The sequence below is a fragment of the Eurytemora carolleeae genome, unplaced genomic scaffold, assembly GCF_000591075.1.
Source record: "Eurytemora carolleeae unplaced genomic scaffold, Eaff_2.0 scaffold778, whole genome shotgun sequence".
Taxonomy (NCBI): Eukaryota; Metazoa; Arthropoda; class Copepoda; order Calanoida; family Temoridae; genus Eurytemora; species Eurytemora carolleeae.
Window position 1 is genome coordinate 149497 of NW_019396663.1, and position 14335 is coordinate 163831.

The window sequence follows — 14335 nt, forward strand, 5'->3', positions numbered from 1 at the left end:
AAACAAGCATTGCCTTGTTGCATGGAGGATAACGTGTAATTATTTTTTTATTTGGAGGACTGGATATTGTTATATTTCTTTCTTTTTTCTTTTGTACATGCATAGTTTTAATGGTGACGGAAATATTTTGATTTTTGTAATGTAGATATATGTGTTTAGTGTTGAAAAAAAACCAAACACTTCACACTTTTTTCTCTCCCAGGCTTAATTATTGTTGGATCATAATAAAATTTATATCACAGTGTCTCTAGAACGTTAGGACTACATGGTTAAAAAAAATCGGATTTGGTCAACCCTGCTCTGAATAGAAGCTCTTTTATCTCTAGGGGACGGATTTGATCAACTACTGACTGGGATTTCCTATTCTCTCCCACATTGCTTCAGTCTAGATGATAGAGATTTACATATTTCTTCCTTGCAACCTTCTTTTTTGCCATGGCATAACTTCGTGGTTATTGTCAGGTGTAAACCAAACTATTGCTAACACCGAGAAGGCAGATACTCCCCCAGTGAATGGGATTGGGCCCCAGTGGTGGATTATGCTTTCATCCCCCCCTCCCCCCTCCATAATCTCTTTGTCGGAGTTGCCATTAACTTTGAGTCCAAGATCTTTTTTAAAATCAAATATATTAGTTACTCTCTGTTTACGTTATGAATCCCTATCTGTCTCCATGTCCAACCTACGATTGATGCTGCACTGATTTTCTCTTTAGTTCTTTTTGTGTATATGTTTTTTTTTAAATGTTATAATTTAATTAAAGAATTTGGTTAACAGGGGGGCTCAGCTAAAACAGCCCCAGGCTATTGAGTCCGCCTGCTGCGGAAAATAATATTTTACATATTGTGATTTTTAAAAATTAATTCGTAAATATTGTTTTTTTTTCTGCAGAAATAAATGATTTGATTTGATTTGATTTGATAACAGTAAAAGAGGCTGGCTGCAGTGGCTGTTTACAAGCTTTGTCCTGCCAGCAAGCTGAGCCCTCAATAGACCGTGTTAGAGTTGATTCACAAAAGGAAAAGCTTTAGGATAGGAAGGTATACTGCTTCTTGCATTAAAATATGGTCCAATCAGCTTACAGTAATCGTCCCCAGCAGTTGTTCTACTTCTTGAAGGAGACGTGAAGAAACTGGTTCTGCATTTGTCTGTAAATGGTGGGTTTATAGTGTCCTCCAAATTGGTGTTTGGTCATATTAGCCCCACCCTTAACTTGTAATCTGAAAAATAACAAAGCTTTTAAGAGTTATAAGCTTATATTGAACACCTTTAAATAAATTTTTGTAATTTTTAAGCAAATTCTGGATTTTCTTCAGCTTTAATATTTTTTTTTGCCTGTAGGCTAATCAGTTTTAATCCCCAAGAGATAAAGAGCATTTATTCAGAGTAGTGCACTCTGGGCCGTAGTAAATTTTAATTAGAACAGGACCTGCCCAGTTTGTACCGGCCTGCCAGATAACAGCGTGTACTGACCCAATCTTATGTGCCTTGTCAGAACACAGATGACCATATTCTGTACAGTACGTCGCCCTAACCAGACTAACATACGACAGGGGTCAATTTTCTTGGCATTTTCCCATCGAAGGGCTAACTATGACAACTCCCATGGGGCATTCAGACTTTTTACAATACCCGGCCTAATCCTAGGCCTATTTGACTGACCCCACTGGCTTAGTCCACCGTGAGTGTTGACCAAATCCGATAAGTTTTTAACCATGTAGTCCTAACATCTTAAAGATATTGTAAAATTAATTTCATGATGATTGGATAATAATTAAGCCTGTGAGAGAAAAAATCATGAAGTGTTTGATTTTTTTTTAAATCCTTTAAATTGAATAAGTAAATTGTTATTGTTATTGTAATATAAAATAAATTATTATTATTATTTTTTCTGCTTGAGACACAGTGCATGATCTAAAATTTGATAAAATCAGTCTGTTTTGTTCTAAAAGAATTTTGCTTATTTGCTTTATTTCAAAAATACAATTGATTAATAAACCTTGAAACATTGTCCATTATAACTGTAGCAAATATAGAGACCCATAGTAAATTACATTGTATATTGTCCATATAGCTAAATGTGCCCATTAGTAATACGTAAATCATGTATTGTGATTAACCCATTCAATGTACATAGATATAGAACTCTGTCATACCAATATTGTGATTGCTTAACTATGTTATATATAACAGCGCATAACTTGTAATAACGCTGTTAAGGACCAAACTCTAATCTAAACTAAAGAAATATACCTTAGTTGATTCAGAAACTCCACTTTGATTACAGTGTTGAGAGTAATTTGGATTTTGTTGAAACATACAAATTGATTGCTATTGTCCAGTTGACATAGTAAACGAGATTGCGCCCAGGGGTAGTTGCATTGATAGTTCACATAATTGTAGCCGTGTTTATCCTGTCCTGTTTGAGATATTGATCAATAGATTGCTAGTGTCCGGTTGACATAGTAAACCAGATCGCGCCCAGTGCTAGTGGCGTTGATAGTCAAGAAAATCTGAGTTTTACCTGGATAGATACTTGTTCAAGAAATTTTTATGGAGTAGGCGTTTACTACATAACTATCACGAATGTTTTGATCAAAATTACATACAGAACGTAAGGGATGTACTGTAAGTATTCCTTAAATTCTTTTCATGAATTCAAACAACATGTTTTAAAGGAATTAAGTCTTTCCAAAAACTCAGATTTTTTGGATTCCTATATAGCCTTAATTCATATTTCTTTTATAAATAACTATGTTGGTTAATTTCTGAACAGACCTATGGTCCATACATATTAAACTGTCCTATTAAACTCAAAATATAGATCAGTTGAATATGAACCGCTGTTCAGAGAAATATTGCTAGGTAGAGACTATAGAGTTATATAGCTTCTTGTGTTCATAATTACAACTTAAGAGTTCGAGAGAGAGTTGTATCTGGATAGATACAGATTTATGAATATTGGGAGAGTTGTTTCTGGATTGAAACGAGTAAAGTATTATTGGAGAAATTAAGTTGTTAACACCTACTCCATAACAAGTTATTGAAACGTATCTATCCAGGTACAACCCGTCAAAGTCAACCAGTATCCACACGGTTTCAATCCAGCGATCCCAGTAGCTATCAAACCAAGCTATTAATCCAGGCTCCAAATGCCACACAGGGACACAAGCGTAGCTATCAAACAAGCTATTAATCCAGTGCTCTAAATGCGACACAGGGACACAATTTTCATTATTAACTACAGTGAGAGCCAGTAGACCACTTTTAGTTAATTTCTGGTTCCTACAGTAATATTCCATCTATTAATATTTGAAATATGTTTTATATGATGAAGATTGAAGAGAGTCATCTCTAGAATAAATTTATGAATGCTTGAGCATCATTTGATAAGGGTGCAAAATCTCAATTTTCACAGATACAACCTTTGACTGATGAATATTAAATTATAATCAACAATACTTGATATTCTTTATCAGGATTGATCTTTTTTATTTGTTTATATAAATCACAAGTTTGGGAATAATATTCATCAATTTCACCACTCCGTAATTTTCTGAAAAAATCTTCAGATTTTGAAGTTTTTTAATTGTTATGATTAATATATATGTTATGTTTAGGGAACGTTTTAATAAAAAAATCAGTCACAACTCACAACTTGGAAATCGATAAATTTTTTTTTTAAATGACAATCCTTTCAATTGGTTTCTAGTTTACTCTAACTCCGAACATTTTTCCTTCGCAAATTATCAAAAATGGCCATTTAAAATTTCACAAATTTTTTCTGTTTTGATCTTTGAAATTTCGAAAATATTCAAAAATAATGTTTCAGCTTTTTGCCACAAAATCTGATTTTCTAATCAACCCGTAAACCTTTAATATTTTAAAATATAAATTCTCTTACGTTAATTAGTCAAAGTTTGAAATATCAAACGTTGAAACGATATGGAGATTTGAATATTTGACTTTGTGGCTAAAAAGTCAAATATGAATATTATATGTCTTTACTCTTTACATTACAAAAAAATGTATCAATGTTGACAATTTTTTTCTTTATGTGAATAAAACAAATTTATTTCAGGTTAACATTCATAGCGCCATAGTTTCAGTAGAAGTAAATATTTCCATTTAATGTTATAGCGCCGATATAAGGATTTATCTCTGATTGTATAATGAGATAGATAGAAATATATATGTTACCGCCATGCAATTTCTATTGGTTCAGAATAGACAACAAACTCATAACTGAACCCTGATTGGATAGACTCAACATACAGGAGTGATAGTTCGTTATGTCCTATTATAAACAATTTATCTTTAAACTTTTTAACTCTAGTATTTTCATTCTATCAAAGTTTTTAAAATAAAAAAAATTTCGAACAAACTTTTCAAAAAACGACAGTTTTTTACTAAAAGAACGGTTTGACTGAACGATCATTTAATGAGAAAACGAACGATAATTTTGAAAAGGAACGAAAACAATTCACGCTTTGAATCAGCCTATTTCCAATCCCCCTAATCTGCCCCCCTCCACCTCCCCCTAATAGCCTGCCTCTTCCCCTGCATTATTTATCATTTTGCAACTGGTCCGTGTGAAAACAACGGAATATGATTGGCCTCCAGGAATTCGCACGCAAATCTAACCATTAAAAGCAAATATCAACAAGTTCCCTATTTTTAAACACATTGGCCCTTTCTACATGGATCTTACGTATTTTCATTTTGTTCTTCTACTCTATATGTAATAATTTATCAAAGAGCTTCACGGCAAGTTTGAAATGTGAGAATGTTTAATCGCATTTTTTCTTCCAAACTAAATAAGTGTTAAAACACTTGAACTAAATCTGGTTAGTTCTGGAAAACATGATTTTTAAACTGCTTTATACCAGAATTTTCAAACAGGGAATTTGCCAGTTTCTGTGCAATTTATTCTTCGTGCGTTCTTGCAAATAATTCATGCGAAACCTCTCTGCAAAAATATGTCAAAGAGAAATTAAAATTGAAGTTCAGCTTCTTAAAACTTTGAAACCAAGTTAACCAACCTATTAAAAAATTAACCCACTAAAAGGTAAAGCTCAAATTTAAGCCGAACAGCTATCGGAGAATCTAACTCTAACCCGAACCTATCGTAGAAACAAACAATCACCAAATCGAACCTTTCGGAGAATCTAACACTAAATCGAACCTATCAGAGAAACTAATCCCAACCTTTCGGAGAAACTAACACTAACACGAACCTATCGGAGAATCTAACACTAACACGAACCTATCGGAGAAGCAATCACCAAACCGAACCTATCGGGGAATCTAACAGTAAATTGAACCTATCAGAGAAAGTAAGCCCAACCTATCAGAGAAACTAACACTGAACCTATCCTATTGAAGAAACTAACACTAAACCCAACCTATCGGAGAACCTGGTACTAAACCCAACCTATTAGAGAAACTAGTACTAACCCAAACTATCGGAGAAACTAACACTGAACCCAACCTATCGGAGAAACTAACACTGAACCCAACCTATCGGAGAAACTAACACAAAACCCAACCTATTGGAGAAACTAACACTAAACCCAACCTATTGAAGAAACTGGTACTAACCCAACCTATCGGAGAAACTAACACTGAACCCAACCTATCGGAGAAACTAACACTAAAACCAACCTATCGGAGAAAATAACACTAAACCCAACCATTCGGAGAAACTAACACTAAAATCAACCTATCGGAGAAACTAACACTAAACCTAACCTATCAGAGAAACTAACACTAAACCCAACCTATCGGAGAAACTAACACTAGACCTAACCTATCGGGGAAACTAACACTAAACCCAACCTATCGGAGAAACTAACACTAAACCCAACCTATCAGAGAAACTAACACTAAACCTAACCTATCGGAGAAACTGACACTAAACCCAACCTATCGGAGAAACTAACACTAAATCAAACCTATCGGAGAAACTAACACAAAACCCAACCTATTGGAGAAACTAACACTAAACCCAACCTATTGAAGAAACTGGTACTAACCCAACCTATCAGAGAAACTAACACTGAACCCAACCTATCGGAGAAACTAACACTAAACCCAACCTATTGAATAAACTGGTACTAACCCAACCTATCAGAGAAACTAACACTGAACCCAACCTATCGGAGAAACTAACACTAAACCCAACCTATCGGAGAAACTAACACTAAACCCAACCTATCGGAGAAACTAACACTAAACCAAACCTATCGGAGAAACTAACACTAAGCCAAACCTATCGGAGAAACCAACACTAAACCCAACCTATCGGAGAAACTAACACTAAACCAAACCTATCAGAGAAACTATCACTAAACCAAACCGATCTGAGAAAATAACATAAAATCAATTTAAAATTTGAATCTAACATGTTTCATGAGTATCGAGCGCAAATTTAAAATTAGTATTGTGCGCTTCAAGATTTCCTGGCCGCGTGTATATAAAAGCAGGCTAAAATCTTTCTCCTCAATTGAATGCTGGAAGAGTTGAAAGTGTAAACAATATAATTTGCTCTTTATATTCCACAGTTTGAGATATGACGCGTAAGGTAGGAAAATATATAAAATATAAAATAAGAAAATATATAAAATATAAAATAAAAAATAAGTGAAAATGACAAACATAAATTGTTTAAATTCACATTTTTTATGAAACTATTTACATTTGTTAGTTAATGATTTAGAAACGAAACTGATAGATGCATAATTTCAGCTGTTTTGTGATTTTGTGTTTAGAAGTTTGAAATCATCTTTGCAAACTTTTTAATTAATATTTTATCTTCATTTTCTTAAACAATTGATAAAAATTAGTTAACATTAGATTTTTTTAGATGATTACAAAACGGTTTTATTTTATTTTGAAGTGTTATCAAGAAAAGTTTTATCACTAACTCCAAACCTTCGTGTTAAATTGTTTCCTTAATAAACTGAAAAAGGACTGAATAAATTCCTGCTAGTCGTCCCTTAAACTTGCATTATTTGTGGGGTAACTTTATTAAGAACTTTATTGATAAAAATACAAGGTTTATACCCATTTTTTGATTTTTTTTTATCGAAATTGTTGCTCAATCGATTTTTTTCGTGGATATTAAAAAGTTGAAATCATCCATTAACCTTCCCTGGGTCATGTGTGGTCCCACAAAAATTTTGGCCCGATTGGTTCAGCCGTTTTGACGTTTTTTATACAAACATTTTGACAGAAAAGAAAAGTATTTATAATATTAAAAAATGTTGACGAATGAGTACTGCTATGAATTCAAAGATAAAAAAGAGGCCGTTTCGTTTTGTTTCGTTTTGTTTTGTTTTGTTTCGTTTCGTTTCGTAGGACATCCTGTAAATAAGTTCAGTGATCTAGACTCAAAAAAATGTTAAAAAGTTAAACAAAACTGTTCTAAATATAAATTTTGTTGACTTTTTACACCATTTTATTGGACCTCCGTCTGCATAACACAAGAAGGACAGTGCTATGCCATATTTTACGTATTCCTAAAGGGACTGTACGCGTAACTTCAACTAAGATGGCAATGTCTGATTTACAAGAATACTCTTGAAACCTAAAGAATTAGAAGGTATTGTCGTTTTTCTAAGGTTGAAAGTGTTTTTTTTCTGGCGATAATTACTATGTATTTTCCCACAATATTGATACATAATTCTCACTTGATCAGATAAACATTATTTTATCGTTGTGAGTCAGACATTCCATGAAGGGTCATTTGAGATTTTGCTTACAGTCCCTTTAAAAATTTTTATTTAGATGTTCGGCTGTGTTTTGGCTCTGATACTAGTAGCAGCAGCTGCAGCTTCAGTTACAACACATGTTGAAGAATCCTCCATTTTGAATCAGAATTTCAGAAATGTCATCACCTACCCTTCTCCTTTTCGCAGCTTGAACCGTCAACAGCGTGCCGTGAAGCCTGAGCCCAAGGAAAAGCGCAAGCGCCCAATAGTTTCAGGGTATCCAATTTTTTATGGAAATAAGGTCTTCCAAAAACCTGTTAGGAACTAGAATGAATTTGAATGAAGTGTTGCCTTTAATATTCTTTGAAGGCAACAATCATAAATAGATCATGATTAAAACATTTTTGTTGTAATTTTTTCATTTAATTTAATAAATTATTCGGATTAAAATCAATATGCTGTTGGTATAAGTTAAAAGAAGAATTAGTTGTGTTTAATTTTCACATTATGATGGAAAGCAGCAGCAAATTTTAATCAACTTCTTCCAAACAGTGACGTCATAAGATGTCTAACTCAATTGTCTCTCAGGAAAATTGGTTTGATGTTTTCATTCCCAAAAGTAGAGATGAGTATTGTTGTTGTAAATGAACAAAATTTTTATGAACAATTTCTAAATTGTTCATTCGAACAAACCTGAAAAAACGATATGAACAATGTTTTTATACAACATTTAAATAAAAAATGTTGAAAAAAAAATGTCATTAAACTAACGATTTATTGAACAATCGTTCAATGAGAAAATAAAGGGAATAGATGAAAAATTAACGATACTGTTGAGAACGAAATCTATTATTTTTGAACTATTGAAAACAAACTAACAAAGTAAACCTTGAAGCACCCAAGAACAAATAATTCAATGTTAGTATTTGATGTATTTTCAGAAAAGGGAAAGTAAAGTTTTAGAACAAATTCATTCAATAAAAAATTACCAGTATCCACATTCACTTAACTTTCATTTCAATATAACTTTCTGCATATAAAGCTCCAGGATTTTGACTCTTTGTCGAGCAAACACATATTTAGTTCTGCTTCTTTATACATAACCATAAAACTATTTGATATTAAATTTATTTATAAATAAAACTAAATTGATTTTTAATTTTAACGATTGCTTGCCAATTTGGAAACATAATCAAATGGCAAAAATTCACTATTTGCAGTGCACATTGATTTTTAAAGATTTTAACTAACATAGTCTTTACTTAATTAACAAAATACCCACAAAACATTATTACAAAACCTGAGGAAAAAGCACACCAAAATTACCCAAAAAGATACTTTGGATACATTGTTAAAATGAGATTCAAAGCAAATCCTTTAAAAAACTGCCTATAACCAGCTATGCTTAATATTTGAGTACAAAATTAGGGAAATGCACGTTCATGCTCATGATCAAAATAAATGGAAAAAGGATTCCAAATATGAAAACCTTTATAAGTATTATCATTATTGTACATATCATTGTCTGCATCTGTATCTGAATAAAACCAGTTTTTAGGGGGGTTACTGTAGCTGTTCCTACTGGCACCTTTTTCTAGGTCCTCTGGATATCCAGTTCTTTGATAAATATCTGCCAAGCTGTTAAAAGTATTACCAGACTGGAAGAATTTGCCTTTGATATTAGTATGGTCAGAAGCATAGTTGTCCACTTGGTAGCCAGGTGGTCCAGTTAAGTCTGAATAACTATCAACTCTGTTACCAGATGGTACTGCTTCAAAGTAGTTGTTGTAGCCAGGAGACATTTTATCAGAATAGTTGTCTCCTTGGTTGCCAGACAGTATTGCTTTAAAGTAGTTATCTTCTTGATACTCAGGTGACATTATATCAGAAAAGGTATCCGCTTTGTTCCCAGAGTATGCTGTTTCAAAGTAGTTGTCTCCTTGGTAGTCAGAGGTTAAATCAGGGGAGACATCGGCTTGGTCTGTTTCATTGCCAGAGGGTACTTCAAAGTAGTCATCTGCTAGATAACCAGAGGATGCTGCATCAGAATAGGCATCTTCTTGATGACCAGAAGGTGTTATATCAGAATAGATGGTTGCTTGGTTACCAGTGGGTACTGATTCAAAGTAGTCATCTGATTGGGAGCCAGTCAAAGTTGTATCAGAATAGACACCTTCTTGATAGCCAGAAGGGGTTACATCAGAATAGATGGCTGTTTGGATGCCTGAGGATGCTGCTTCAGAGTAATCATCTGCTTGGTAGCCCAAGGATGCTGTATCAGAATAGGTATTTGATGTATAACTGGAAGGTGTTATATCGGAATAGATCCCTGCTTGGTTACCAGAGGGTTCGGCTTCAAAGTACTTATCTGTTTGGTAGCCAGAAGATTCTCTATTATAAGTGATATCTGCTTGTGAATTAGAATGTTCAGAAGTAAGATAATTATCTGAAAGATAACCAAAAGCTGCAGTGTCATGGTAGCCTTCACCTTGCGAGCCTGTGGCTTTACTATCCCCATAACCTTCACCTTGAAAGCCAGTGTCCTCATTATTTCCAAATCCATTTTGAGGGTGAGGGCCTGCACTGTTAATATAACCATCTATGAAAATAGTAGGAGCTGAATCTTTTTGATCAGAGTTTTGTTTAAGGCTAAAGTTATCAGGGTAAAAGTCTTTGGAATGAGGAAACGATATGTATAAAGGAAGGGACTGATGTTTTTTTTGTTTATAATTATTTAAATAAACAGCAGCATTCATTGGACGTTCATAGCTAGGTGATTGGGCATTGTAGGTATCTTCTATTTCTTTATAAGGGTCCACTAACTCTTTATAGTTTGCTGTATTAGATTTTATTCCTGGTCTTGGAGCATAACCTAGGTTTGACATTTTATATCTATCTACTGTTATTGGGGTTCGATAACCAGAAGTGTATCTAATCCCATAGCCGTAGGTAGGTGGCTGTCGGGGTAAAATATAACGTGCATCAACTTTATCCTCCTCCTCAGTACCTGCTGCCAAAAATGCAGGAACAAACAACCCTAAAATAGAAATGTATTTGTATTTTCTACACATGTGAGGAGTGAAGTTCAAAGTAATTATTTTTTCTTCTCTCTGAACTTCTATTTTAGAAAGAATTTGCGGATCCTCCCCATGATCAAAAATAAAAGTGAGTCCAAATGTTCTCAATTCAACCTAGAAAGCAATGAGATAGCATTCAGATAGACAATTGAAGATCACATTAACTGAAGCTTCAGGGAAATCATTTTTACAATATCCCTGAAGCGAGCTGGGAACTCAATTAGCATTAGATATCGCACATGGTAATTGTACACAGTCAATGGTTGAAGGGAACTTTGATCAAGGAAAAATTGACTAAAATTAAGATGTGAAAAGGCATTCCTCAAACTAAAATGGCCTGTAGTGGATATCACAATTAAGCAATCAGGATTATGAGTATCCAAAACAAAAGTTTCCACTTCTAATGTCCTTAAGTATATTGAAATATTATGAGATATGTAGGTGGGGCAACTAGCCTTGAAATCACAATAGGATTTCTTTAAAAATGGGTTAATTTCAATTTTTAAAATTATCTTGACTTTTTCTAAATAAATTATATCCTTAGAACTGACGAGGGTCAACCCGGACCAAAATATATATTCAATAAATGTGGAACTACCATCTATTTTTTATTCTACAGAGGTTTGGTCCATCACCATCACCGAATTTTAAAAGTGGGTATACTGTTATTTATCATGGAACCCTATTAAATTATTACTTAAAGAGTAAGAGCATTGTTTTGACCTGCCGTCGTAGCTCCAATAATAGCTGTAGGAACTGCAATAGCAGCAATACCAGCAAGTGCTGTCAAGCTTGAGGGAGGTATTCGAATGACATTGTTGCCTGCCCCCACTGCCAAATTACCTAAAAATAAAAATCTAGTTGGGTATAATTTTTTTAATCTCATCAGCAAATTTCCTTTTCTTGTTTTTAAAAATGTTTAACAGAGTTCAAAGTTATGTGTTCAAAATTATGTGTTCAAAGTTATGTGTTCAAAGTTATGTGTTCAAAGTTATGTGTTCAAAGTTATGTGTTCAAAGTTATGTGTTCAAAGTTATGTGTTTAAAGTTATGTGTTTAAAGTTATGTGTTTAAAGTTATGTGTTTAAAGTTATGTGTTTAAAGTTATGTGTTTAAAGTTATGTGTTTAAAAAGCTATAAAATGGTTTGTCCACAAAATATTAAGAGTTTAGATGAGGATAAAACCTGAAGGATTTTTCAAATTGTTAATTAACAAAAAATGAGGTTTCTTAATTATGGTCCATATGTATAATTCTTCAAAATGTAAACTTATGTGGCACTAAAAGCTAGACAAAAGGAGGAGGTCAAATTTATTCGACGTAAATGGTACTGACCTGTTAGCTCCTTTAGTTTCGATTTTAGGCATAAGAATGAGAAGAAAATAAATTATTCGGTTACATTTTCAAAACCTTTCATTTTCTCAATAGCTTGTCAATTAGAGGAGTATAATTGAAAGCATATGAGATTTCAATCTTACGAGTAATGTATTTTAGTTTAACATGATGGAATCATCTCAAAGGAAAAAAAACATTGTTTAAAAACAAGATGGATGGGATGCTTTGCATGACAAATAAACCAAAACTGTCATCCATGGTGGTTCTCTGATATTTTTGATTTGCTTATATTTCAGTTAAAAGTTTGCAATAAATATATTATTAGTTAAGATAGATTGGGAAATTTACATCTTAAGCAAAATCGCCATTCATATGAACTTTTCAGAGTAGGTTTAGCTGTGACTCGAAACAGGCGCGATCTCTCATTTCGCTGAAACACTTTTTGATTTTTGCAGGCTGCAGGGAAACAGAAAACTCTTCCAAAATAATTTTAAGCTCTTCATCAGTAGCAGGTTGAGTTGAGCAATAACTGTAACCTGAAGGCTCGGCGAACCTGAAGCTCACTTCAAAGTTTTCCATATCCCAGGATAATCCAGATTTTCTACTCTTCAGTAAAAAGGCTATTTCACCTATCAATTCTGACTGGAGTCATTTTTTTCAACCAGAACCTGAAATGTCCCTTCAGGCTAGTCAATTTCCCGTATTTTTAAACCCAGTTTTGCGCATTTTTCAATAAAATTTTAGCTAATCAAAAATATCAGTTGTAGAGAAACACCCTGTATATTTCATTTTCAAATCAGTGTTACATATAATCTTTGTTTTATTGAATCACAATAATGTTAAAAAGAGAAAAAAATATAAAAATATATAAAGAACACAACTTACCAATATTATCATTATTATCATTATTTCCAAAGAATATAGGAGCTGTTAGTCCAGAGGATAGAATGAAACTGCAGAGGAATGTCCGCAAGGTCTAGACACATAAAAAATATTTTTAAATATTTTAAAGGAACTGTAAACGTAATTCCATCAATTCTTCATTTAAGATGGTACCCCTTAAACCTATGTTTGATCAATGAAGACTGAGATATCGTTTTTTTCTCTAGCTAAAACCAGTGGACTTCATTTGCACGGAATTTCAGCTGGAAAATAATCTTCATCGTCGCATGAGCAGACGAAGGTTTTAACTTTAAAGGGGAAGGATTTGAACGAATGCCATTCTATAAATATAGGTTAACGTAGAAACTTACAGCAATACCTAAAAAACTGTGGAATATGAAGACGACATTAAAGCCATACCTAAGTGCATTTGCTGTTGTTTAAAGCAAAAAGCTTTCCCAGTAAGTTATTAAATCACTTATTAAGTGAATTGGGTCTGTTTACACTGCACAAATGCTGTGCAGCATAATCATTGGACAATGTCCTGCACATGACTTCCTATTTCAGAGTTTTCTGGTTATCACCGTATAGATTTTTTGGGATTTGAAACTTTGGAACTGGGTGCCCCGTGCGCACAATGTTTTATGAAAGGAGAAAGAATTACCAAAAAAGAAATAAAAAGAAATAAAGTGGGTGTTATTTTATTTTTAAGCATGAAACCATGTGTTACTTAAAAGTACGGTGGTATGCAATTATATCAATATAATAAAGACGACTTTCGATTTTAATTTTGATTATTATATTGATATTATCGCCTACCACCGCGCCGTATGACATAAAGATATTAAAAAAAGAGACACGTTTAACAATAAGACAAATATACCATAATTTAGATAAAAAAGAACATTGAATTCTAAAGGAATTGAGTCTTTGACACAAACTAAAATTTTCTAATTCCTATATCTTTGGAATCTAATGACGTACACATTTTGTATTTCAAAACTTAGTTTATTTGATCTAACAGGATTCATGGTTTGAAATTTCGTAATTGGGGTGCACAGATATTGGAATAAAAAAATTTTTGGCAAAGACTACTTTCCTCAAAACACAAAAACTTTTATAAATGCTTTTAGAAACTCCCACGTAATTTCAAGTGACCATTTAATAAAAGAGAAGTTTATCTGATAAATAATGAAGAAAATGATGTCGAAAAGTTTGTCAACTTCCCTTACTTGTTCATGCTGCATACATCCGCAAATAACTTACAAGCGTTCACCCCAATTGATATAATTTTTGTAATTTTTTGTTCGAAATTTGTTTATTGGAGGGTTAC

At 33.2% G+C, this 14335-nt stretch overlaps 1 protein-coding gene and 1 long non-coding RNA gene across 2 annotated transcripts; one reads left to right on the forward strand and one right to left on the reverse strand.

Annotated features, from left to right (window-relative positions):
- The first annotated feature begins 6473 nt into the window (after positions 1-6473).
- Positions 6474-8164, forward strand: LOC111707081 (uncharacterized). The gene is made up of 2 exons (XR_002766373.1): positions 6474-6581; positions 7787-8164. It is a non-coding gene; the product is annotated as an uncharacterized LOC111707081 (long non-coding RNA).
- Positions 8165-8935: 771 nt separating this feature from the next.
- LOC111707079 (uncharacterized) lies at positions 8936-12800 on the reverse strand. The gene is made up of 3 exons (XM_023480079.1): positions 12657-12800; positions 11511-11630; positions 8936-10747 (listed from the first exon to the last, which is right to left on the reverse strand). Exons 1-3 carry the CDS (start codon positions 12697-12699, stop codon positions 9135-9137), a joined length of 1776 nt encoding a protein of 591 aa, XP_023335847.1. The 5' UTR covers positions 12700-12800; the 3' UTR covers positions 8936-9134.
- Positions 12801-14335: the final 1535 nt, after the last annotated feature.